The sequence below is a fragment of the Bos taurus genome, chromosome 25 (assembly GCF_002263795.3).
Source record: "Bos taurus isolate L1 Dominette 01449 registration number 42190680 breed Hereford chromosome 25, ARS-UCD2.0, whole genome shotgun sequence".
NCBI classification, from domain to species: domain Eukaryota; kingdom Metazoa; phylum Chordata; class Mammalia; order Artiodactyla; family Bovidae; genus Bos; species Bos taurus.
The window spans coordinates 26,271,921-26,290,477 of NC_037352.1; the positions used below are offsets into that span (position 1 = coordinate 26,271,921).

Below are 18,557 nucleotides of genomic sequence, written 5' to 3' on the forward strand. Positions count from 1 at the left end.
TGTGGGTGAGGTGAACTTTCTGAAGCCAAAGCAAAGGGAAGCAGAGGTCCAGGGACTGATTGCTTCCTCGGAAGACCTAGATTCAGTCATGTCCAAAGTCAATGAAATCACTGAAATTTTTAGTTATACAGTCCAGTGAGTTCAAGTAACACTATCACCTGCCACCGAACATTCCTTCACACACATTAAGACAGAAAAGGTGAGAGTCCTGGGATCTGTCAGAATAACCAACAGTTTATTAAAAGCTTGCTGTAGGGCTCTGTGCCAGCCCCATAGCTGGGAGGGGCTCTCATGACTGCCCCCAGGCCCGGGAGCAGCCCCTTCCAAGGTTTTTATCTTGTTCACCTGCCCCAGCTCTGATCCCAATTAAAAAAAAAAAAAAAGATAAAAGGACAAGACGGCACAGGACTTCAGACAGCAACGGGGGAATGGAGAGACCCAGGCATCCTGACCCCAAGACCCCATCCTGATCTCCTTTCAGGAAGGCCTTTTCCTCCCATTCTTCCCTCCCAGGCCCCAGACCTGCTCTGCCACATCCCAAGTCTGGGGGCCTGGCGTCCCCAGTCCATGGCCCCATTCCAGGGGGTAGTATAGTTCTCTTTATATAATATATCTAGACCCACCCTTCCCCCTCCCCCAGGGGACTAGATAAATATTTGACACACATATCTCCCTCCTTTCCCGAGGCCGTGATGGAGAGAAACCCTGGCACCATGGTGGGGAGGCAAGGGCTCCCGGCCAGCCTTGAGGCACCTATGCCCAAGCTGGCCTTGGGCCGCTGGCCAGCCCAAGAAGCTCATGAGATGAGGTCTGAGGGGAGGAGCTGGAGCCAACATCCTATCCCCCACCCTTGGGTGGACCTCAGGCTTACAGCCCTCCAGGATCAGGCTCCACCCACCCCTGCCTCATTCATCTGCTCATATCCACCTTGTACTTCAGGAATAGAAGTGGGAGGAACCATTGAGGATGTGGGAAGCAACACTGGTGCTGCGGCTCAGAGGCCCAGGCACTGCAGCAGCAGGCGGGCCCACACTGTCACTGCCACTGCCCCCTGAGGCTGCTCGCCGCAGGGGCTGGGGGCTGTTTCTTAGCAGCAAGAGGGCTCCACCACGGGGTGTGCCGCTCTGTGCCGGGGGCCCCAGCCAATTTGGGGGACCCGGGGGAGCCAAGAGAGCGGGCTGACGCCAGGCCGGGGGCGGCATGCCTGGTGGAGGAGGGCCATGGCTCCAGTGCGCCCCTGAACGGGGAACTGGCCGGGAGGGCCAGGCGGGGGCAGGGGGTGGAGCAGGATAGCCCTGGGCAGCAGCCTCAGCTGGGATGCCCCCCAGAGCCATACTGGAGAAGCCCAGCCTCATGCTCTCAGCATCGAAAGCCTCGATCTCACGGGCCTGCCGCTCAAGCAAACTCCGGATTCGCTCAGAGCGCCCTGTCTGCAGGGCCAGCAGCTCCTCTTCCACCTGGGGTACCCAGAAGAGAGGTTAGAGGGTCCAGGATGGGGGCTGCCCTCCCCAGCCCATCCTGGAAGCCCAGCCCTCTCACCCGCTGCTCCAGCAGGGCCCGCCTCAGGGCTACTCTCTGCTCCAGCTCCCGCAGCTCCCGTTCATGCTGACTCTCTGTGCGGATCTTGATCTTGCTCTGGTAAGCATTGAGCAGCTCCAGCTCTTGTTGCAGCTGCTGCCGAAGGGCCTGGAACTCTGCTTCCTGGGTTTCATCAAGCCGCAGCTAGAGATCAGGAAGAACAAGTTTTAAGGGCCTCCTCTCCAACCCCCACAATCCTCCCCTGCCCCAGTAGGCCTGGGCCCTAAGGTTTCAAGAAAGCAGCCAGTCTCAACATCTATCAGAATGAAGGTCATCATACCCTGTGACACAGCAATTACACTTCCAGAAATTTATCCCCCACGTATACTTGCACATGTGCTCGAAGATGTTCACTGAAGCGTTGTAATAGCAAAATACTGGAAACAACCTAAACATCCACCAATAAGGGATGGGTTAAATAAATCATGGTACATCCATACCATGGGAAATTCTATGCTCTTAAAAAATGAGACATGTACTGACATGGAAAGATGTCCAAGGAATATTAGGTGGAAAAAGAAGTTAAGAGGACAGTTTGCAAAGTGATTCCATTTTGGTTCATGTTTTTAATATAATTTCCAAATATGCATAGGAAAAAAATCTAATACAATTCATTTTTAACAATTACCTCTGAGAGGTGGGATTAGGTGAGGGCATGGCAAATAAATAAGGACACTTTCACTTTTTATACTGTGTTAAGTGGCCCATTCCTGTGTCATGTGATCGCTAACAGCAATCTTCAAAACCCTCCAACTGGCCTGAAGGCCACACTCATTTTGATTTGCTCCCTGTTCACACATTAAACTAACTCAGGCCCAGGAAAAAAGTACAGCCATTCTTTCCTTGGTGGTTCTTGGTGGAGTAGGCAGGCTGGCTTTGTCAAGACCTTAAGAAAATACTTAAAGAGAAATAATAAAAACTGTTGCAGAGAATCCCAACAGTGGGAGAGTATCTGAGTTTCCCAAGAACAAAAAGCCCCCCATCTCTCTACACTCCCCACTTCCAGTGTTCACAGCTAAGCTGGAAATATAAAGGCCAACCTCCACCATGCTCCCTCCCTGGACCCCAGGCCTCACCGCCTGTGAGCTGAGCATCTCTGAGATGGACTGGTCGTACTGCTCAGCTAGGATTGCCAGCTTGCGGGTCTGTTCTTCCTTGAGCCGCTTAAGGAGGCTCTTGTGCTGAGCTTTGGGCGTGGTCTCCAGCAAATGGGCCCGCAGAGCCTTGTACTGCCGAGTCTGGATCTTACACGTCTCCTGGAACTGCTTCTTGATCTGCAGCTCCTTAGACTATGCAGTGGACGGACCAAAGGGAGATGGGGGCAGGGGGAGGAGGAGGAACAACCAGGGGAGAGGGGGAGAAGAAAGAGAGGAGGAGAGGAGACAGCAGCAGAGACAGGGAGAGGGAGAGAAACAGAAAACATGTTAGACAGAGGGGGCGGGGGAGCTGTATACAGACAGACACGGAGAGATGGGGTTGTGTGGAGAGAGATCAAGAAGATGCTCAATGGGCAAGAGACGCAAAGAGAACAAGAGAGCTTCCAAGAGCATGTTCAGAGTTGGGTGGACAACTCACAAGAAACATCAGGAGAGTTCATGAAGAGGGAACTGAGAATCTTTCAAGTACTGAGTGCACACAAGAAGTTTTGACCATGCAGAGGAGGAAGAAAACATGACCTGGAGATAGATGCCTGTGAGCAGATACAGAATATACACGAGTGAGAAAACAAAGTCACTCAACACACCCATGGAAGACAGCAACAAAGCTGAGGAAAGAGAGGAAGCCCCAGGTTCATCACCTCAGGGTGGGAGGGAGGGAAGAAGGATAAACACCAAGCCAAGAAATGGGTAAGAAAGGGTGGCCCCATTTTGGGTCACACAAGGGAAAGGGGCAAAGGCGGTGGCCAGAAAGGGCCTGACAAGTTTAACAGGCCAGCAGCTGCCACCCTGACCAGACCTCCACATTCCAGCCCGGCCCTTGTGCACTCAGCTCCCACTCCAAGCCCACAACCAATCCCATTTCCACGGCCCCCACACTTTTGGGCCCCCAAACTCACCATCCCCTACTGGGGAGGGTTTGCAGTCCCATCCCCCAGCCCTGATGCCAGGAGAGAAACTCAGCTCCCAGACAGAAGGGAACCACATAGGGAGTGGATTGGGAGAAAAGGCAGTGAATGAGGACGAAAAGGACCCAGGACCTGAGCACTCTCTGGGAGGAATCCACATACAGGGGAACCGTGGGACCAAGCAGCTCAACAGGGACCCAGCCCTGCCGAGCTGGTAGTGGTCATGGTGCAATGAAGCTATGAAGGTAGAAAAGATGAGGCTGAGGAGTGAAAGGGGTTGAGATAACGTAGATGGGGTGAAAAGGTCATGGAACTGGGGGCCAAGGGTCCAGACTGGGGGCATACCGGGGAGGCTAGGCGGCAGGACAAAGCAGACAGAGGCAGCCTGGGCCAAAGGTACAGTTCCGCTCAGATATTTTATTTGTGTTTGTCTTTTTCTTTTTTTTTTTTGGTGGGGGAAAGGGGACAGGTTGGAAGGGAGACAGAAAAACAAAATCAAAGAGAGAAAAAAAAAAAAAAAAAAAACATGACTCTTCCCACCCATTGCCACCCCTGGCCCCAGGCCTGAGTCGATGAGGGTGAGGATGAGCACACACACAGCGGGAGAACAGCAATAACTTAGGGTGGGGAGGAGCATCAGGAGAACACAAAGTATCGTCTCCAGACTCCATGGCGGAGGAGGCTGCCTGTCTCGAGGCTGAAGGGCTGGGGGGTGAGGTGTGGGGTGAATGGGAGGAGAGGCCAGGGAATGGAGAAACTTCACTGAGTAGTGGGAGATAAAGTGCTCAATGCTCTGGATTCAGGCTTGGGAGGAGCTGGAATTGGTCACCTCCAGGGAGGCAGGGCCCGGGACTGGCGCACTCGGGATCTCCGCCCACCGAGCATCCCTGGCGGTGGCTGGTGGGAGGCAGGAGGGCCCAGCTGGCGCTGGCTGCGTGGAAGCAGCCGGGGGATACGGCTGGGCCGCTCACCCCGAAGCAGGCCCCAACTGGCCAGTGTGTGGACAGCCCAGGGGGGCAGGCAGGTGGCTAAACTTTGGCTGGCCCGGGCCAGGCGCCAGTTCCAGCCCTTGCACAGGGCCCAAAACCTGGCCAAAAGGGCTAGTGGGTGTCGGGCAGTGCGAGGATTACCCCTTCTGGGCCCAGGGACAGGAATACGGCTGCGGAAACCATCCTTGTTGGTCTTGGGATACAGTGCAAATAGGCCCCGGTCCCCCACGGCTCCGCAGCCCTGCAGGGCCCGGAAGACCATGGGTGATAGGCGCAGCAGAGCCCGCAACCAGAGTCGAGAGATGCCCCGGCGCATCCGGGGGCCCTGCTGTCGCACCCATTTTCCCCCTGCCGCCAGAGCTGCCAGAGGTAGAGCCAGGCCTGGCCAGGCGAGGAGCCAGGCAGCCCCAAGGCCCAGAGGGACGCCCAGGAGGCCTCGGCGCCAGCTCAGACTGAGGACGGCCCCCAGTGCGGTGCCCTGAGCCAGGAGTAGGAACAGACTGGGGGGCAGGTGCAGAGCTGTACAAAGAAGTAGGTAGGAGGCCCCCAGGCCCACCAGCCCTACCTCAAGGGCCAGCAGGGCTGCCTGCAGGCCACCCCCACCCTGGGCCGCCAGCAGTGGGAGCAGCAGCAGAAGTAGTAGGGGCAAGAGGCCTGAGGAGGACCCCACTGCAAAGGAGAGTCCAGCCAGGAGGCCATGGGACAGGAGTCCAGGGAGCTGGCTAGTAGTGCCTGGCCTCAAATGTGTTGGAGGGGGTTCCGGGGGGATGTCTGGTGAGGGACAGCCATCTCCAGGATCCCTTGGGGTCCTAAATGGAGCCCCCTCCTCCTCTTCCTCTTCCTCCTCAGGGACTGGGGTCAGTGCCGGACCCTGGACCCAGTCAAGCTCAAACTCCTCACCCAAGAGGCTGCCATCCTCCTTCCCCCACAACCTCCATTCCACTGATGCCTCCTGGCCCACAATGCTCCTCTCCTGAGGTGCTGGGGATGGCACTCTAAGCTCCTCTGTCTCCTCCTCAGGTAGCCCCCAAACCTCCTCATAAACCAAACTCTCGTGGTTTTGTGGACTGGGGCTAGCGGTTTCTGACTCTTCCCCCAGTATCCTCTGCTCCTCTGGCTCCACGGCAGCCCCTTCCTTCCCCAGAATCCTCTCTGGAACTGCTTCCTCCTCCTCTCCCAGCATTTTTTGGTCCAGGACTGCCTCCTGGCCAAGTGAGCAGGGTTGCTCTTCTCTAGGGGTGCCTGTGTTAGGTGGTCCCACAGCCCCAGGAACGGGGAGCGGGAGGCCCGGGGGACGCTGGCCTGCACGTACTTTGAGGCTCTTGGGCTGCTGGCGAACCTGGGCCGCGTGCTTCTGCCGCAACTCCTGCTCACGCCGCTTATTGTACTCCAGCTGGTTGCCCAGCTCCGTCTGGTGCTGCAGGCGGGTGAGCTCAGCCCGAGTGCGCTGCACGGCCTGCAGCTGCCGGAGCTCCAGCTCCCGCGTGGCCTCATGCTGCCGCAGAAGCAGCGCACACTCCAAGTCCTTCTGTGTCTGTTTCTTGTTCAAGTCCTGAGGCAAAAGGGAGGCAGGGGCCAGAAAGCAGTTAGGAAGCCTTGTGAGTGTCAAGAAAACGAGAGCCCCAGGACTTCTTGGCAAGGGAAGTGACGGTGGGGAGATGAGGGGTATGGGTGAAAGGGAAAAGGGTGCCAAGCTCCTGGCAGGTTGGGAACACACTTGGGGTCTGGTGGGCACGAGAAGTCAGAGAGATACTGAAAAGAATCCAACCCACAACATGAATGAGGGCAGAGAGGAAAGATGGTCCCAAGTGAGGCAGATTAAACAGGGCAGGAGCCTGGGACCTGGGAGGCGACCAGGGGAGGAGGAGGCCTACCTCTCGCAGCAGGTCCTGGTCTAGGCTGTGGCGCGCCAGCAGCATTTTGCGCTTGTACTGGCGACACTGCAGCTCAAAGTACTGGCGCTGCCGCCGCAGCAACCCAGCCTCCTCCTCTGCCTGGCACTGCTGTAGCTGCTCCTTCTGCCGCAAAAGCCACTCAGCCTTCTCCCGCTTGGGGGTGCTGGGGTTCTCCTGGAGTTCCTAGGAAAGGGCAGTGGGAGAGCCAGGGGGTCAGGGCCTGCCTCACTCCCCCACCAACCCCACCCACAGCTGTGGCCCAAACCCACCTCCTTCAGCTGCTCCTTCCGCAGTTTGTAGGTTCGCTTTTGCGCCTCCAGCAGGGCGGCCAGCTCCTTCTTCTGCTGCCCAAGGATGTGCTGCTGGAACTTCCGCTCCTCGGCCTGAGCAGCTCGCGCCTCCTTCTCCCCGATGGCCTGGTGCCGCCGGGACAGCTTTTCGGCCTCAGCCCCAAAGCCAGCCCGCTGTGCCTCAAGCTCCCGCTGCAGCCGCGCACTGTGCTCCTCGCGCTCGCCCCTCAGCCGTGACTCCAACGCCAGCAGCTGTTTCTGGTGCTGGCGTCGCATCCGCTTATAGCCACTCAGCTGCTCCCGCAGGGCTGAGTCCTGCTCATGCTCCTGAATCTGGCGGCTGACCTGGGGAGGGAGAAAGGTGAGGAGTGGGGCGCAGCTCTGGCCCCGTGTTAGTAACACACACGCCGTCTTCGTGCTGTGTGGGCGAGAACCTGAGTTTTAGATGCATGGGTTTAATTCTCATTTGGCACCTTCCTCACTTAACCTCTCTGAGCCTGCCACCTCCACTGGAGAATGGAGACATCATCTCCCTCATGGGTTGGTGTGACCGCATCAGACAAGAAAAGGGATTGAACACGGGGTCTTGCCTAAAAGTAGGGACAATTCAGATTGATTCAAAAGAGTAAAAGAATCAAGACAGACCTGGGCCCAGATCCCCAGTTCTGCCACTTTCTAACTATGTGACTTCAAGAAAGTTAATGCTGCTAAGCCTCAGTTCTGTTACAGGAGACAATAACACCTCCTCATAGGGGGCTGTGGAGATTAAGTTTGCTACCTATGTAATAGTATCTAGAATACTCTGAACTAGAAAGTGATTGTTCCTTCCCCTTCAGCAAACACTGAAGACCCTTTACAGCTCAGGTATGGAGGCAGAATACAGACCATAGGATGCTGGATGACAAGAACACTGGACCTGAACGCCCTCATCTTAAGTTTGAACTCAGATCCCATTGTTCAAAGGCTACGTCAATGGCCCCAAACTAGTTCAGATGGCCAAATCCCTAAAAGTCCCAGACCTCTCTCACGGTATCACAAAGCACCAAGCATCAGAGGGTCTTTAGAGTTATCCTAGCAGAACAACCAGTCATAAGGAGAGGCTAAAAGAACACAACAGACCAACCAATGGCCTCCAAGAGGACTGTCAACACAGCTAAACAAGAATGTAATCTAAACGTCTACTAAAATTATAGACAAAAAAAACTGTATCTTATGAAAACACAGTTTTCCTATCAACTGAGGGAAAAAAACCCCAAAATTCCATGCCTTTATTTTAGGAGAGGACCAAGGTACTGGTTACAGAATTTGAGAACTACTAAAGGGAGCCCTTCTGAGTCACAACTGTGTCATCTCTTAAATGGAATCATATCCTCACCCTCCCAGAAAAGTTGGAAGGATTAAATACAGGCAGGTGGGGGGCCGGCAAGCCAATTACTGGTACAGGCAGATACCTATATACCATCTCTGTTCTCTAGGGGCACAGAATCCAGCAAACCTGTCACAATGCTGTTCAGGAGCACCAAAGCACAGGACACGAAGCACCTGGCTGGCCAGGAGCCTGGGAAGACACACCAGGAGATGATATTTAAGTCTAGTCACAAAGACAGGGTGAGAGTTGGGCAACATGACCAAAACAGTCTACTGAGAGAAGGGAGGCAAGAGGGGAGGATTTAGGTGAGACAGTCGAGGTAAGAAGGAAGTGACAGCAACAGAGTCTGGAACCTGGACTTAATCACACCCCACCGGGAGAAAGCCATTTCTGAACTTAAATAGTCTGGGGGACCTAGGATGGCTGTACTTACCAGGGAGGCAGTACGGATGGTGGCAAAGTGGTCCCTGTTGCGGCAGTAGGCCCGTCGGCGGGCCGAAGAGGTGGCAGAGGTGGGAGCCGGGGCTGCAGGTGGCTGGAGAGGCCCTGGGGTCATCTCTGGCTGGTAGGGGTCATCATAGAGGTTATCAGAGCCCTAGAGGAAGAGAAGGTGGAAGGAATGCCCGAGTCTCAGAGGTCAGAGGGTCCAGAGAGAGTTCCCTGAAAACCCAGTCAGACCTGGAGCAGGGCCCTGTGGCTGTCAAGCCTACTCAGGCACAGCTGCATACCGGCAGCCGGTGGATGATGGAGCTGTGGGAGGTGACTGTGTGCTCCCCCTCCTGCATCATGGCCATCTCCCGGGCTTCAGGACCTTCTTCCTCCTCCTCCTCCTCTTCCTCCTCCTCTTCCTCCTCCTCATTATCAGAGGCATCTGCCAGGCTGTTGACTGAGCTGCTCTGGCTGGAGGCGCTGATGGACATGCTGGGCACTGAATGGCTACTCTCTAGACTGGTCAACGTCCCGGCCCGGTGCATGTAGGGCTCTGCCTCCTGTGGACAGGACGTGGGCTGTTGGGCAGGGAAGGCGAAGGGCAAGGCAAGCGCATGTGGAAGTAGCACACGGAGACAGAGAGTATGAAGAGGGGTGGGGGAGCGGGACCAAGCAGCTGCTCGGAGGCAAGTACAACATGGTGGTGAAGATGGTGGCAGGGCACCCTGGGTCACCTCCTCCTCCTCTGGGGCCTCCGCGCCAGGGCCATTGGGTGCCTCCTGGAACAGGATCTTCTTCATCTTGCGGTACTGCAGGTTGTCCAGCTCCCGAACAGCATCCTTGGTCCTCTGGATGAGGTCCATGATGACTGTGGGTGGCCGCTCACGGAGCACAAAGCGGTGCTGGGGGAAGAGAACACTGAGACCTGCTGCCAAGCACCCCCGCACCCCAACATCCCATGGATCCTGCATTCCCTCTGGCCCGAGGCACTCACTCCCCTGGGGCCTGTGCCCACCATAGCCTGATGCTGGCCTTGTCCCAAGCCCTCCTCCCACATTAATTTTAAACACCCAGTCTCTACTCCCCAGACACCTTTGTTCCTCCAGGCACAGCTGACAGGCAAGAATAGCCAGAGATCTGGATTCTAGTCCAGGTCTTCAAAGTGCTCTGTGCCCCTGGACATGTCATGAGGCTTCTCTGGGCCTCACAAGGCATCCCACAGTTATTAAAATAAGTGGATCCAACTAGACAGTTCCCAACTAGGGGTCCCAGGGCCCCCATAGATCTCTGAAGCAATGTGGGCCTCTCTACTTTTGGTAACTTGAAAAACACCTAGGGAAATCATACATTTACCCGTGACAAGGTTACATAGGCTTTTGGCTTGAATTACATTAAGATCAGTGTGGCAACCCTGGTTATCGCATGCTGACCAGAAGCTCTGACTTGTAATTATATGTCTTTGATTAATGGAAGATGTGAAAACAAACTATTACTTGATAAAGGCAGTCTCCTAGACAAACGCTTGCAAAACAGAGTCCACTGGGCACTGGGGATGGGTATGGGAATTCATAAATGAAGTTCTTGGTAGAGGAAGAATCAGGAATCACTACTTTCACTGAGGGGTTTCTGTGATTCCAACAAATTTCAGTTCTAGGAGAATACTAGGTCAGTGAGCCCTCACCTTCAGAAGAACCTCTGAGGTTGGTCTGTCTTGAGGGATTTTCTGAAGGCAGGAGTCGACAAAATTCCGGAAGTACTCAGACCTAGAAGTCACAGGAGGGTAAGGGTGGGGTAAAGAGGACATGAGTCAGGCAGCCTTACCCCTATGGCCTAACCCCTGGGCCCAGAAACCCTAGTCCTCACCAGTGTCCTGACTGGAGCACGGGGGACTCGTTCTGTGCAATGTGGTATAAGGCACTCATCGCATTCATGTTAAACAGCGGTGGTTTCCGTTCCGCTACAGAGAAAGGTCAAGGGGGAGAAGGTGAGAGGTGGCAGGTGGGCAGAGGAGACTGAAATTGCAATCAGAAGACTCTGGTCCACACCCCCACTCCCCAACCCTAAGCAATTCCCATAACCTCAATCAATTCCTTCCTCTCTAAGATGCAATATCCAGCCTTTCTGCTGCACGTGGGTAGAAGAGGGATCAGAGAAAACAACACACGTAAAAGCACCAACAAAGGCAGAGGGAAGCACATTCACTTGCCAGCCCAGTTAATATTTACCAGGTGCCCAATGAGAGCAAAAAACTTGCTTAGGTACTGAAAAAGATAAACAGACAGGCCTTGTCTTCAAGGAATCTCCAGTCTAACAGAGAAGGTTAAATGAGACTGAACAAATAACATCAAGTTCAAAGTGCTAATAACTGGCCTAAGAACAAAACAGTAAATGGCTGGGAAGCCAGGCCTTCAAGTTGGTCCACTTGCAGCGGTTTCAGAGAAGCTTGTTTGGAAAAACGAATAATGGACGTAGGCTTTAGTTCAGAAGTTGCAAGCCAGAAGCCCTTTGTGGCCCAGACAAATGTTTTGTATCGTTTTGGTTTGGGCCTCGACAATGATTTTTAAATTCTGACACTAGCAACGAAATAACCTAAATTTTCAGTTTCTTTTTTAAAAAATTAGATCTGGTGAAATGAAGCCTACATTCCTGCATAACAATGGGCTGGAGCTAAACAATAGCTCCCTGTTCTCCTGGGAACAGCAACCTCCAGTTTGCCTTAGTCTCCTCCATACTGCTTCTCTGACACCAACTGAGTATCAGTTGCCATTTACAATCAAGATTGATGTTTTTTGTCTATAATAGAGAAATAGTTTTCTGAGCACATTTCTGTACCAAAAATTAACAATAAGATGGATAGCTCTAGATTTTTCTTATACTGGCCTGTTTCACATACTTCCATTGCCTATCTGTTCATGGCCTTAAACGGTACATGTGTAGACAGAGGGAAAGGCCAAGTCCAAATCTCCAACATCAGGCCAAGGACACGGTACAAAGGTAATTAAGAGGAAATATTCATAGCACACTTAGGGGTGGAGCTTGTAAAGGGGAAAGCCAGCCTTTAGGAAGCAAGAGCCTTAAGCTTGGTGTAAGTAAGAACAGGGATGGCTTCAGTCTTGAAGGCAACAGGGAGGCTCTGAGGAGGAGAGAAAACAACAGGACATCTCTGATGTAAAAGAGAATAGAAGGAAGAAGAGACTGGCAGTGGGAAAGATCACGACAGGAAGTTGTTGGTAAGAGTAACTAAAAGCATCTCTTTCTTGGGCACCTATTTTGTGCCTGAACTTGTGTGTGTGTGGCGGGGGGGGGGGGGGGCGGGGTGCTTACAAACATTTTCTCCCTAAAACAGTTGTTGCAATAGCATTGGCTGGCAGAAAAGAGAACCTCAACATGGCTTCAAGACTTCATGAACTCACTGAACCGAACTCTTGGGCCTTATCACTCACTGCTCTTTGCTACTAACTAAAGCTAGTCTTAGTTCCCCAGGCCTGCTCCTCATTCTGTGTCTGTAATGCTTTTCTCTACAAGCCTTCCAACAGTTACCTATTATTTGTTGTGTGGTTCTGTTTAGACATCTCTGCTATAAGAAGACCTTCTTCAGCCCCTAACTAGGTCAAGTCCCTTGTTTTCTGGTTGTACTGTTACTATATCATTTCCATTCAGCTTTTTTCACATAGAGAGAAAAAATACCTACTTACCCCACTTGAATTTAAATTCCAAGAAAGCAGGAACCTCATTCACTGCTATACCCTCAGAATCTACTAGCACAGTGCATGGCACACAAGTGGGCACTCAAAAAAAAGACTTAGAACTAGAGTAGTGGACAGAAAAAGATGAATGCTATGAAATCTTCTGGCCTAAGAAATGGCAGGGTTTGACAGCTGCTTGTACTGGGAATCAAGGGTCCTCAAAATGGACAGGTGCCTGGAAGCCTCAGAGGATGGGACAGTGTAGGGATAAAGTAAGAAAAAGAGAAAGGAATGGAGAGAAGAGGGTAAAGGAGCAGAGAGACAAATGTCCTTACCCAGCTCGATGCAGGTTATGCCTAAGGACCAGACATCCACCTTGCCATCGTACTGCCCCTCATCCATCGCCAGGATCACTTCTGGAGCCATCCTGGGAGAATGATCAGGAGAGAGAGGCTAATCACCCGCCCAGACCCTGCCAACTCCTGCTCCCAACATCCCGGGAGCTCTCTCCATTCACCACCACTCCCACTCACCAGTACGGGGTGCCCACAAAGGAGTTGGCAGGTGCCATGATGGATGCAGAGCCGAAGTCCCCCAGTTTCACCAAGCCTGGCTCTGACAGCAGGATGTTTCCAGCCTTCACATCCCTGCCGAAGGCAAAGCACAGGGGTAAGACATGCATCTCAGAAGGTTGGGCAGGGGCTTTGGGCAGGGGCTTTGGCCAAGAAGACTACAGCCCAGCACAAGGAGGGGTGGTACACAGAACACCAGCTCCCTCCCAGCCATCACCAGTGCTGCTTGTACCTATGGATCATGTTGTGGGAGTGCAGATAAGCCAGGCCCTGAAGGGCCCCGTGGGTCACAGCTGCAATCTCCACCTCCTGAAGGGGCTTCTTGTGCACTGGGGAGTAAGGGAAAACCATCAAATGAGGGAGTCCAGGGTGGGGCTGGAACTACTTCCCCTTTACCCATCCCCTACAGCTTCTCTGCTCTTCTCCCTTCTCCCACTTGTTGGCCAAAGAATCACTTACCTTCCAGAAGGTCAGAAGCTGAACCCAGGCAATACTCCATCACCAGCTATAGAAGGGTCAAGGGTCAGAGATCAGCAGACGTGGCCACCCCTGGCCTAGCTCGCTCGGGGAGAGATCCAAAACAGAGGGCTTCCTTGCCTAGCCACTACTCAAGCAACGCCCCCCAGGGCAATAACAGGGAGAAAGAACAACCAAGAAAACAAAAAGGTGGGGGAAGTCCCTGGAGTTAGGACCTTGACTTCACTGGTGGCTCAGACGGTAAAGCATCTGTCTACAATGCGGGAGACCTGGGTTCAAGCCCTGGGTTGGGAAGATCCCCTGGAGAAGGAAATGGCAATCCACTCCAGTACTACTGCCTGGAAAATCCCATGGACAGAGGAGCCTGGTAGGCTACAGTCTATGGGGTTGCAAAAAGTTGGAGACGACTGGGCCATTTCACTTTCCTTTCCTTTAGAAAGAGCCCAAGACGTCACTACCACCAGCAGCTGAATCCCATCATTCAATCTCCTGCTCCTCCAGTCCACGTGCCCCGCTTCAACTGCTAACAGGCTACGTCACTCTTCAGCCTCTCCTTCTGGATGAATAATATGACTTATGAGTTTGTTTGAGGACTAAAAAGGTTGGGAGAAATTTCCTCCCTCCCAAGATCTGCATGACAACACCCTGAACAGGGCCCACCTCGGAGACTAGACCAGGATAAGGACAGGCCTGAGTACTGGCAAAGATGATGAGGGCAGAATCGGGGGCTAGCTCACCCAAGCTGTGTGCTCCCTCAGGTAACAGCCCCGGTACTGAATGGTATTGGGATGCCGAAGCTTCTGTAGGAACCGCACCTCCTTGATGATGTCCTGCCATTTCTGAGAGAAGGTAAGAAAGGGGAGGAGAGCTTTACTTAGCCTGTATCTTAAGACTGGGGTCCTCGGCATCCTACCCAGTCTGTCAAGCTCAACCTACCTCATTTGACTGCTTTCCACTGTAGGACATCTTCTTGATGGCCACCACCTCACTATTCCGGACATCCCGGGCCTGAGGACCAGACCAGAAGGTAGTGAAGGTCCCCAGAAAGCATTAGGCAGCAAGAAGACTTGCTGGCCCAGTAGGAGAGGGCAGGAAAGACTGGTATGGTGGAGAAGAGGAGCATACAGGGCTGTTTGGAGGTCCACAGTGGGGAGACAGTCCCTACCCCACCCTCCCAAGCTTTAACTCACAAAGTACACAGCTCCAAAGCTGCCATGGCCAATCTCACGGAGGTCAGAAAAGAGCTTTTCTGGGTCATCCTTGAAGAAAAGCTCAGCCACATCGGGGTCCTTCAGGCTCCCGGCCCGGCCCCCAGCTGGCATGGTGGCCCCTGGGGGCCCTGAGAGTGGGGCTTGACCTGGCAAAGAGAAGGGACCCTTAGAACAAAGACCAGGCCCTCAGAGAGAGAAAGGAGCTAGCCCCTCAAGTTTCTGCTTTCTCCCCTAGTTCTGATGAGGGGGAGGCACTACTAAGGAAGGGCAGGGGGAGATTAGGAACAACATCAAAGCTCCAAAAAAAAAAATATAATGAAGTTGCCCTGGCAACCAGAGTACGGGGGGCTGGGTCCCTGGAGTCCCTAAAACTGCAGGAAGACTGGGAGTTCAGCATCCTCATCAACACTCTCAGCCCTCAACAAGTTTCATTTCCCCAGAACCCCTAAATCTCCCCTCAAGAATAAAGATTCTGCCTCCCAGCTACAGCCCCATGTCCCCAAGTGTCCTGTCCCACAAGTCCCATGCCCCAAATATTTCCAGGCACCTTCCCATTCCCCTTGGCGTGGAGGCCCCCTCCTCCCTCAACCTCTCACACCCTGGAAGAGAGCAGGAAACAGCCAGGCCGGAGGCAGTGGAAATCCGGCCATTGTTACAAGTGGGTACTGGCCCACAGGGGCCAGGAGGCTCGCGCTCAAAAAGGGCCAGGGATGCTGTGGCAGGCAGGAGATCCAGAATGGGAGGACAGAGAGAAATGGCATCTGGCTCTGTGGGCTTGCAATCTGGGCTGCCTTACTTGTCCAGTCCGATGGCATACCCATCACACACGTACAGGACATTGGCGGCACAAAGAACATGTACTGAGCATGTGTAGTAAGCACCTTCTGTGCATTATCTCATTCAATCCTCACCACAACCCTATGAGGTGTTACTATTACCCCTATCTACTTTAACAGCCCTATAGAAGAAGACGGGAAGGATCGTTATCACCATTTCACAGATGAGATCGCTGAGGCATAGAAAGGAAAGACTTCTCCAAGGCCAGCGAACAGGCTCTTCTCTCCAGTCAGGTCTGTGTACTCATTTACTCTCTCAAAAACTCACGCCAAGCTCGGTTCCCTCCTGCAGAAAGCCTCCCCTGACCACCTCAGCTCTTGGGGAGAGCTTCTAGAGCCCACAGTCAGAAAAATACTGAAAACTCCAGCAATGCATCAGTCAAGACCCCCACCCCCCAGGGGATTCCAGGCTAGGCGCCTGGATAAGCACTTGTTGGAATTTAGGTACAAAGGAGTTTTCAGTGGCACTGGACTCCCAGGGCAGAGTTCTAGCTCCTTAAAAGCACCTAACAATTTAACATGTAATTATATTCTGTTGTGCATTGTTTCCTGTTGTGTTGTTAATTTTGTCTCCTCGGCCCAACTGGAAGCTGGAGGGCAAGAAGTAAGCCCGACTCTCTGGTGGGCCCCCAGGGTGCAGAGGGCTGAGAATAGCCTGGGAGATTGATTGACTGCCCTCAGCCCAGCCCCAAGCAGCTCCCAGGCCCTGTTCTCCATTCTCCTGCCAGCAACCCTGCCAAGCACCCCTCACCCCCACCACACACCCACACACAAAGGCAGGTGCTCACAACTTGCCAAAGAAATCTTCTTGACCTCTTTACCAGCACCCAGCCAAGAATGCCAACCGAGGACCCCAGGTCACATATAAGAAATGCCAGCAAACACCACAAGGGGCCTCTTCCTCAAATTACAAACATCTGAGCGATTACCAAGGTTTGTGCTAAATCGTAACTACCTTCTAAAATGACAATGTTACCTCCATGCTATAGACGAGGAAACCCAAGCCTGTCGACCCTAAGCTACACTACCAATGCATTTCATCCACAGAGGACAGCAACAGGGCTTTGAGTAAGTTCCTTAACACTTGGTCTTCTCTTCAGTAAAATGGATTACAGTGTGGAGCTGTTGTGAAATTTTTAATGAGATCTCATACTTAGGAACATTATGCAGACACTCAGCATATGGATTTTTCCTTCCCTGCCTCCAGAGTCATCACCACAAGGCTTAAATACTTTGGGGATCATTCTACCCCCTGGCAGCTTGGCTTTAACTGTTAAGAGACATCACTATCATTTGTCGGAAGACACAGTCCTCTTAGGAACCCAGGCCAAAGACGGGGATCAGGGTAAAGATGAAGGTCACAGTAGAGACAAATCCATGAGGCAGAAGGCAGGAGCCAGAATCTCCCATCAGGAAAGGTTCTGAGAAGAGCCCTCCTAAAAAGGAAGCTCTCCTCCCTCCCATTCTTCAATCTCACCCCAACCCATTCTACTCTGGACCCCTGGCTAAATCTAGGAATGGAAGAAAAGAGATGACAAGAGACAGGTATGGAGCAGGAGCAAGACTTGATCAAGGACCTGAGTTGAAATCCTGATTCTGCCACTGTGTGACCTTGGGCAACCTCTCTGGGCCTCAATATGCTCAACTGTAAAATGGGAAGACAGCAATAAAACAGCCCCCCACCACATGAATGGGAGGAGAGATCACATGAGAGAATGGACCTAAAAAGCACTTTGTAAATGATAAATCTTACGACAAATGAGATTACTTATACCATCACAGCAAGAGGTTGGAACGTAACAATAGGTGAGGGGAAATACTGCCAAGAACCCCCAAACACAAATGTACACATACACTTCCTTGAAAGGACAAGAAACCCAACCAGACCAAGCCTAAAGAACAGATAAGCAGACCCACCACGGGGAGCAGAGGTCTGGGAATTAACACCCCAAAGGAAAGAGAGTTACAATCATGAAGGAGTAGCTGTGAGGAGCAAAGTGAACAAGGAGATGACCAGAAGGGTGCAAACCCATCTGATTAGCTCAAGGACTGTAGGGCGTGACCCCGGGTGACATGACAGACCCTGTCGTCTGAGGTCCCCCATCAACTAGATGTAAGGAGGGGAAGAGAAAGGGGAAGAAGGTGGCAGCAGAAGCCAAGACTAGCCAGAGGCTGACCACTGGCTCAGCTGGCTTCCCCATCCTGAGCAGAGAGTCTACCCAGGCCCAGCTTCCCAGGAAGAAGCACCCTTTCTTCTCAATCTAGATACAGGGACCCGCGCCCCTGCACCCCGTGTCTCACCTGGTAGGGGTCACTGTGGTGCCCCAGCGCTTCCGCTTCTTCCTGGGGTCCTCCAGCGGCTCTGCCAAGCAGGGAGAGGGGCAAGGAGACCTTTCCCCTCGCCACCTCTTCCTCGCCTTTCGCTCTTCCTGAGGGGCGGGCCCGGGAAGCCTCCCCTGGAGGGGAGGGGGTGACAACCTGATCTGACCTCGCGGTCCAGTCCTCCTCCTCGAGGGCGACAGTTGCTGAATCCCGGATTTCTGATTGTGGGGTCTGAACCCCAGATATGTGAACGGGGAGAGACTGAATCTGATATTTGAATTCGTGGGGAATGACCCCTGGACACTGGTGCGCACGGGGTCCTGAACCCCAGATTTTTGAAATCCTATGAAACAGAGCCCCAGGTTTAGAGAGGTTGGGACCCGAGTCCCGGATATCTGGAATCTCAGGGGCTGATACCCGGATATCTGAGAAGCGTGGGGTCAAGCCCGGAAATTCGGGACCAGGGGACTGAGCCCCAGGTCTTCGGCCACCGACAGGGGGCCTACCCGAGGACGTCCGACCGCACGGCCCCTCTCACGCCGGGGTCCGAGGGTGACAGCCCCCACTCCCGCCCCAGCCCCCTCCCTTTCCCCTTCTCTCTCCCGAGGATAGCTGAAAGATTGTAGCGAAGGGCGGTCCCCGTGCCCTCTCTCCCTCTCCTCTTCTCAGTCTCAGCCTCTCTCCGCACCACAGCCCTGGTCTCGTCCCGGTCTCCCTCTCCCTCTTCCTCCCAATTCCAAGATGGAGACCGGGCGGGAGCGCGCAAGCGCGGTGAGGACGCCGGGCCAAGGGGGGCGGGGCCCCAAAGGAAACAGCCCCGCCCCTCTTCCCTCACCGC

At 53.5% G+C, this 18,557-nt stretch overlaps 1 protein-coding gene across 3 annotated transcripts; it reads right to left on the minus strand.

Moving 5' to 3' along the window:
* Nucleotides 1-214: 214 nt before the first annotated feature.
* TAOK2 (TAO kinase 2) lies at nt 215-18,436 on the minus strand. Of its 3 annotated transcripts, NM_001193091.2 has the most exons (19): nt 17,699-17,940; nt 14,541-14,707; nt 14,287-14,358; nt 14,088-14,189; nt 13,333-13,378; nt 13,106-13,202; nt 12,835-12,948; nt 12,637-12,728; nt 10,479-10,572; nt 10,297-10,378; nt 9,350-9,517; nt 8,915-9,175; nt 8,620-8,781; nt 6,797-7,162; nt 6,507-6,710; nt 5,945-6,184; nt 2,655-2,867; nt 1,540-1,722; nt 215-1,457 (listed from the first exon to the last, which is right to left on the minus strand). In NM_001193091.2, the coding sequence occupies exons 2-19, from the start codon at nt 14,670-14,672 to the stop codon at nt 936-938; spliced, it is 3,150 nt and encodes a 1,049-aa protein (NP_001180020.1). In that variant the 5' UTR covers nt 14,673-14,707; nt 17,699-17,940; the 3' UTR covers nt 215-935. The 3 variants fall into 3 exon arrangements, with proteins under 3 accessions (NP_001180020.1, XP_024840757.1, XP_024840756.1); XM_024984989.2 differs by lacking the exon at nt 2,655-2,867 and having other exon boundaries at nt 17,699-18,436; XM_024984988.2 differs by lacking the exons at nt 215-1,457; nt 1,540-1,722; nt 2,655-2,867 and having other exon boundaries at nt 4,041-6,184; nt 17,699-18,436.
* Nucleotides 18,437-18,557: the final 121 nt, after the last annotated feature.

What these genes read in the sequence shown, in the direction of transcription:
- TAOK2 (XM_024984988.2), bottom strand. Translation starts at nt 14,672, where the DNA reads ATGCCAGCTGGGGGCCGGGCCGGGAGCCTGAAGGACCCCGATGTGGCT. An exon ending in CCATCATCCACCGGCTGCCG is followed by an intron (nt 8,782 to 8,914) that starts GTATGCAGCTGT and finishes CTCTTCCTCTAG; the next exon opens with GGCTCTGATAACCTCTATGA. An exon ending in GGAAGGAGCAGCTGAAGGAG is followed by an intron (nt 6,711 to 6,796) that starts GTGGGTTTGGGC and finishes GCCCTTTCCTAG; the next exon opens with GAACTCCAGGAGAACCCCAG.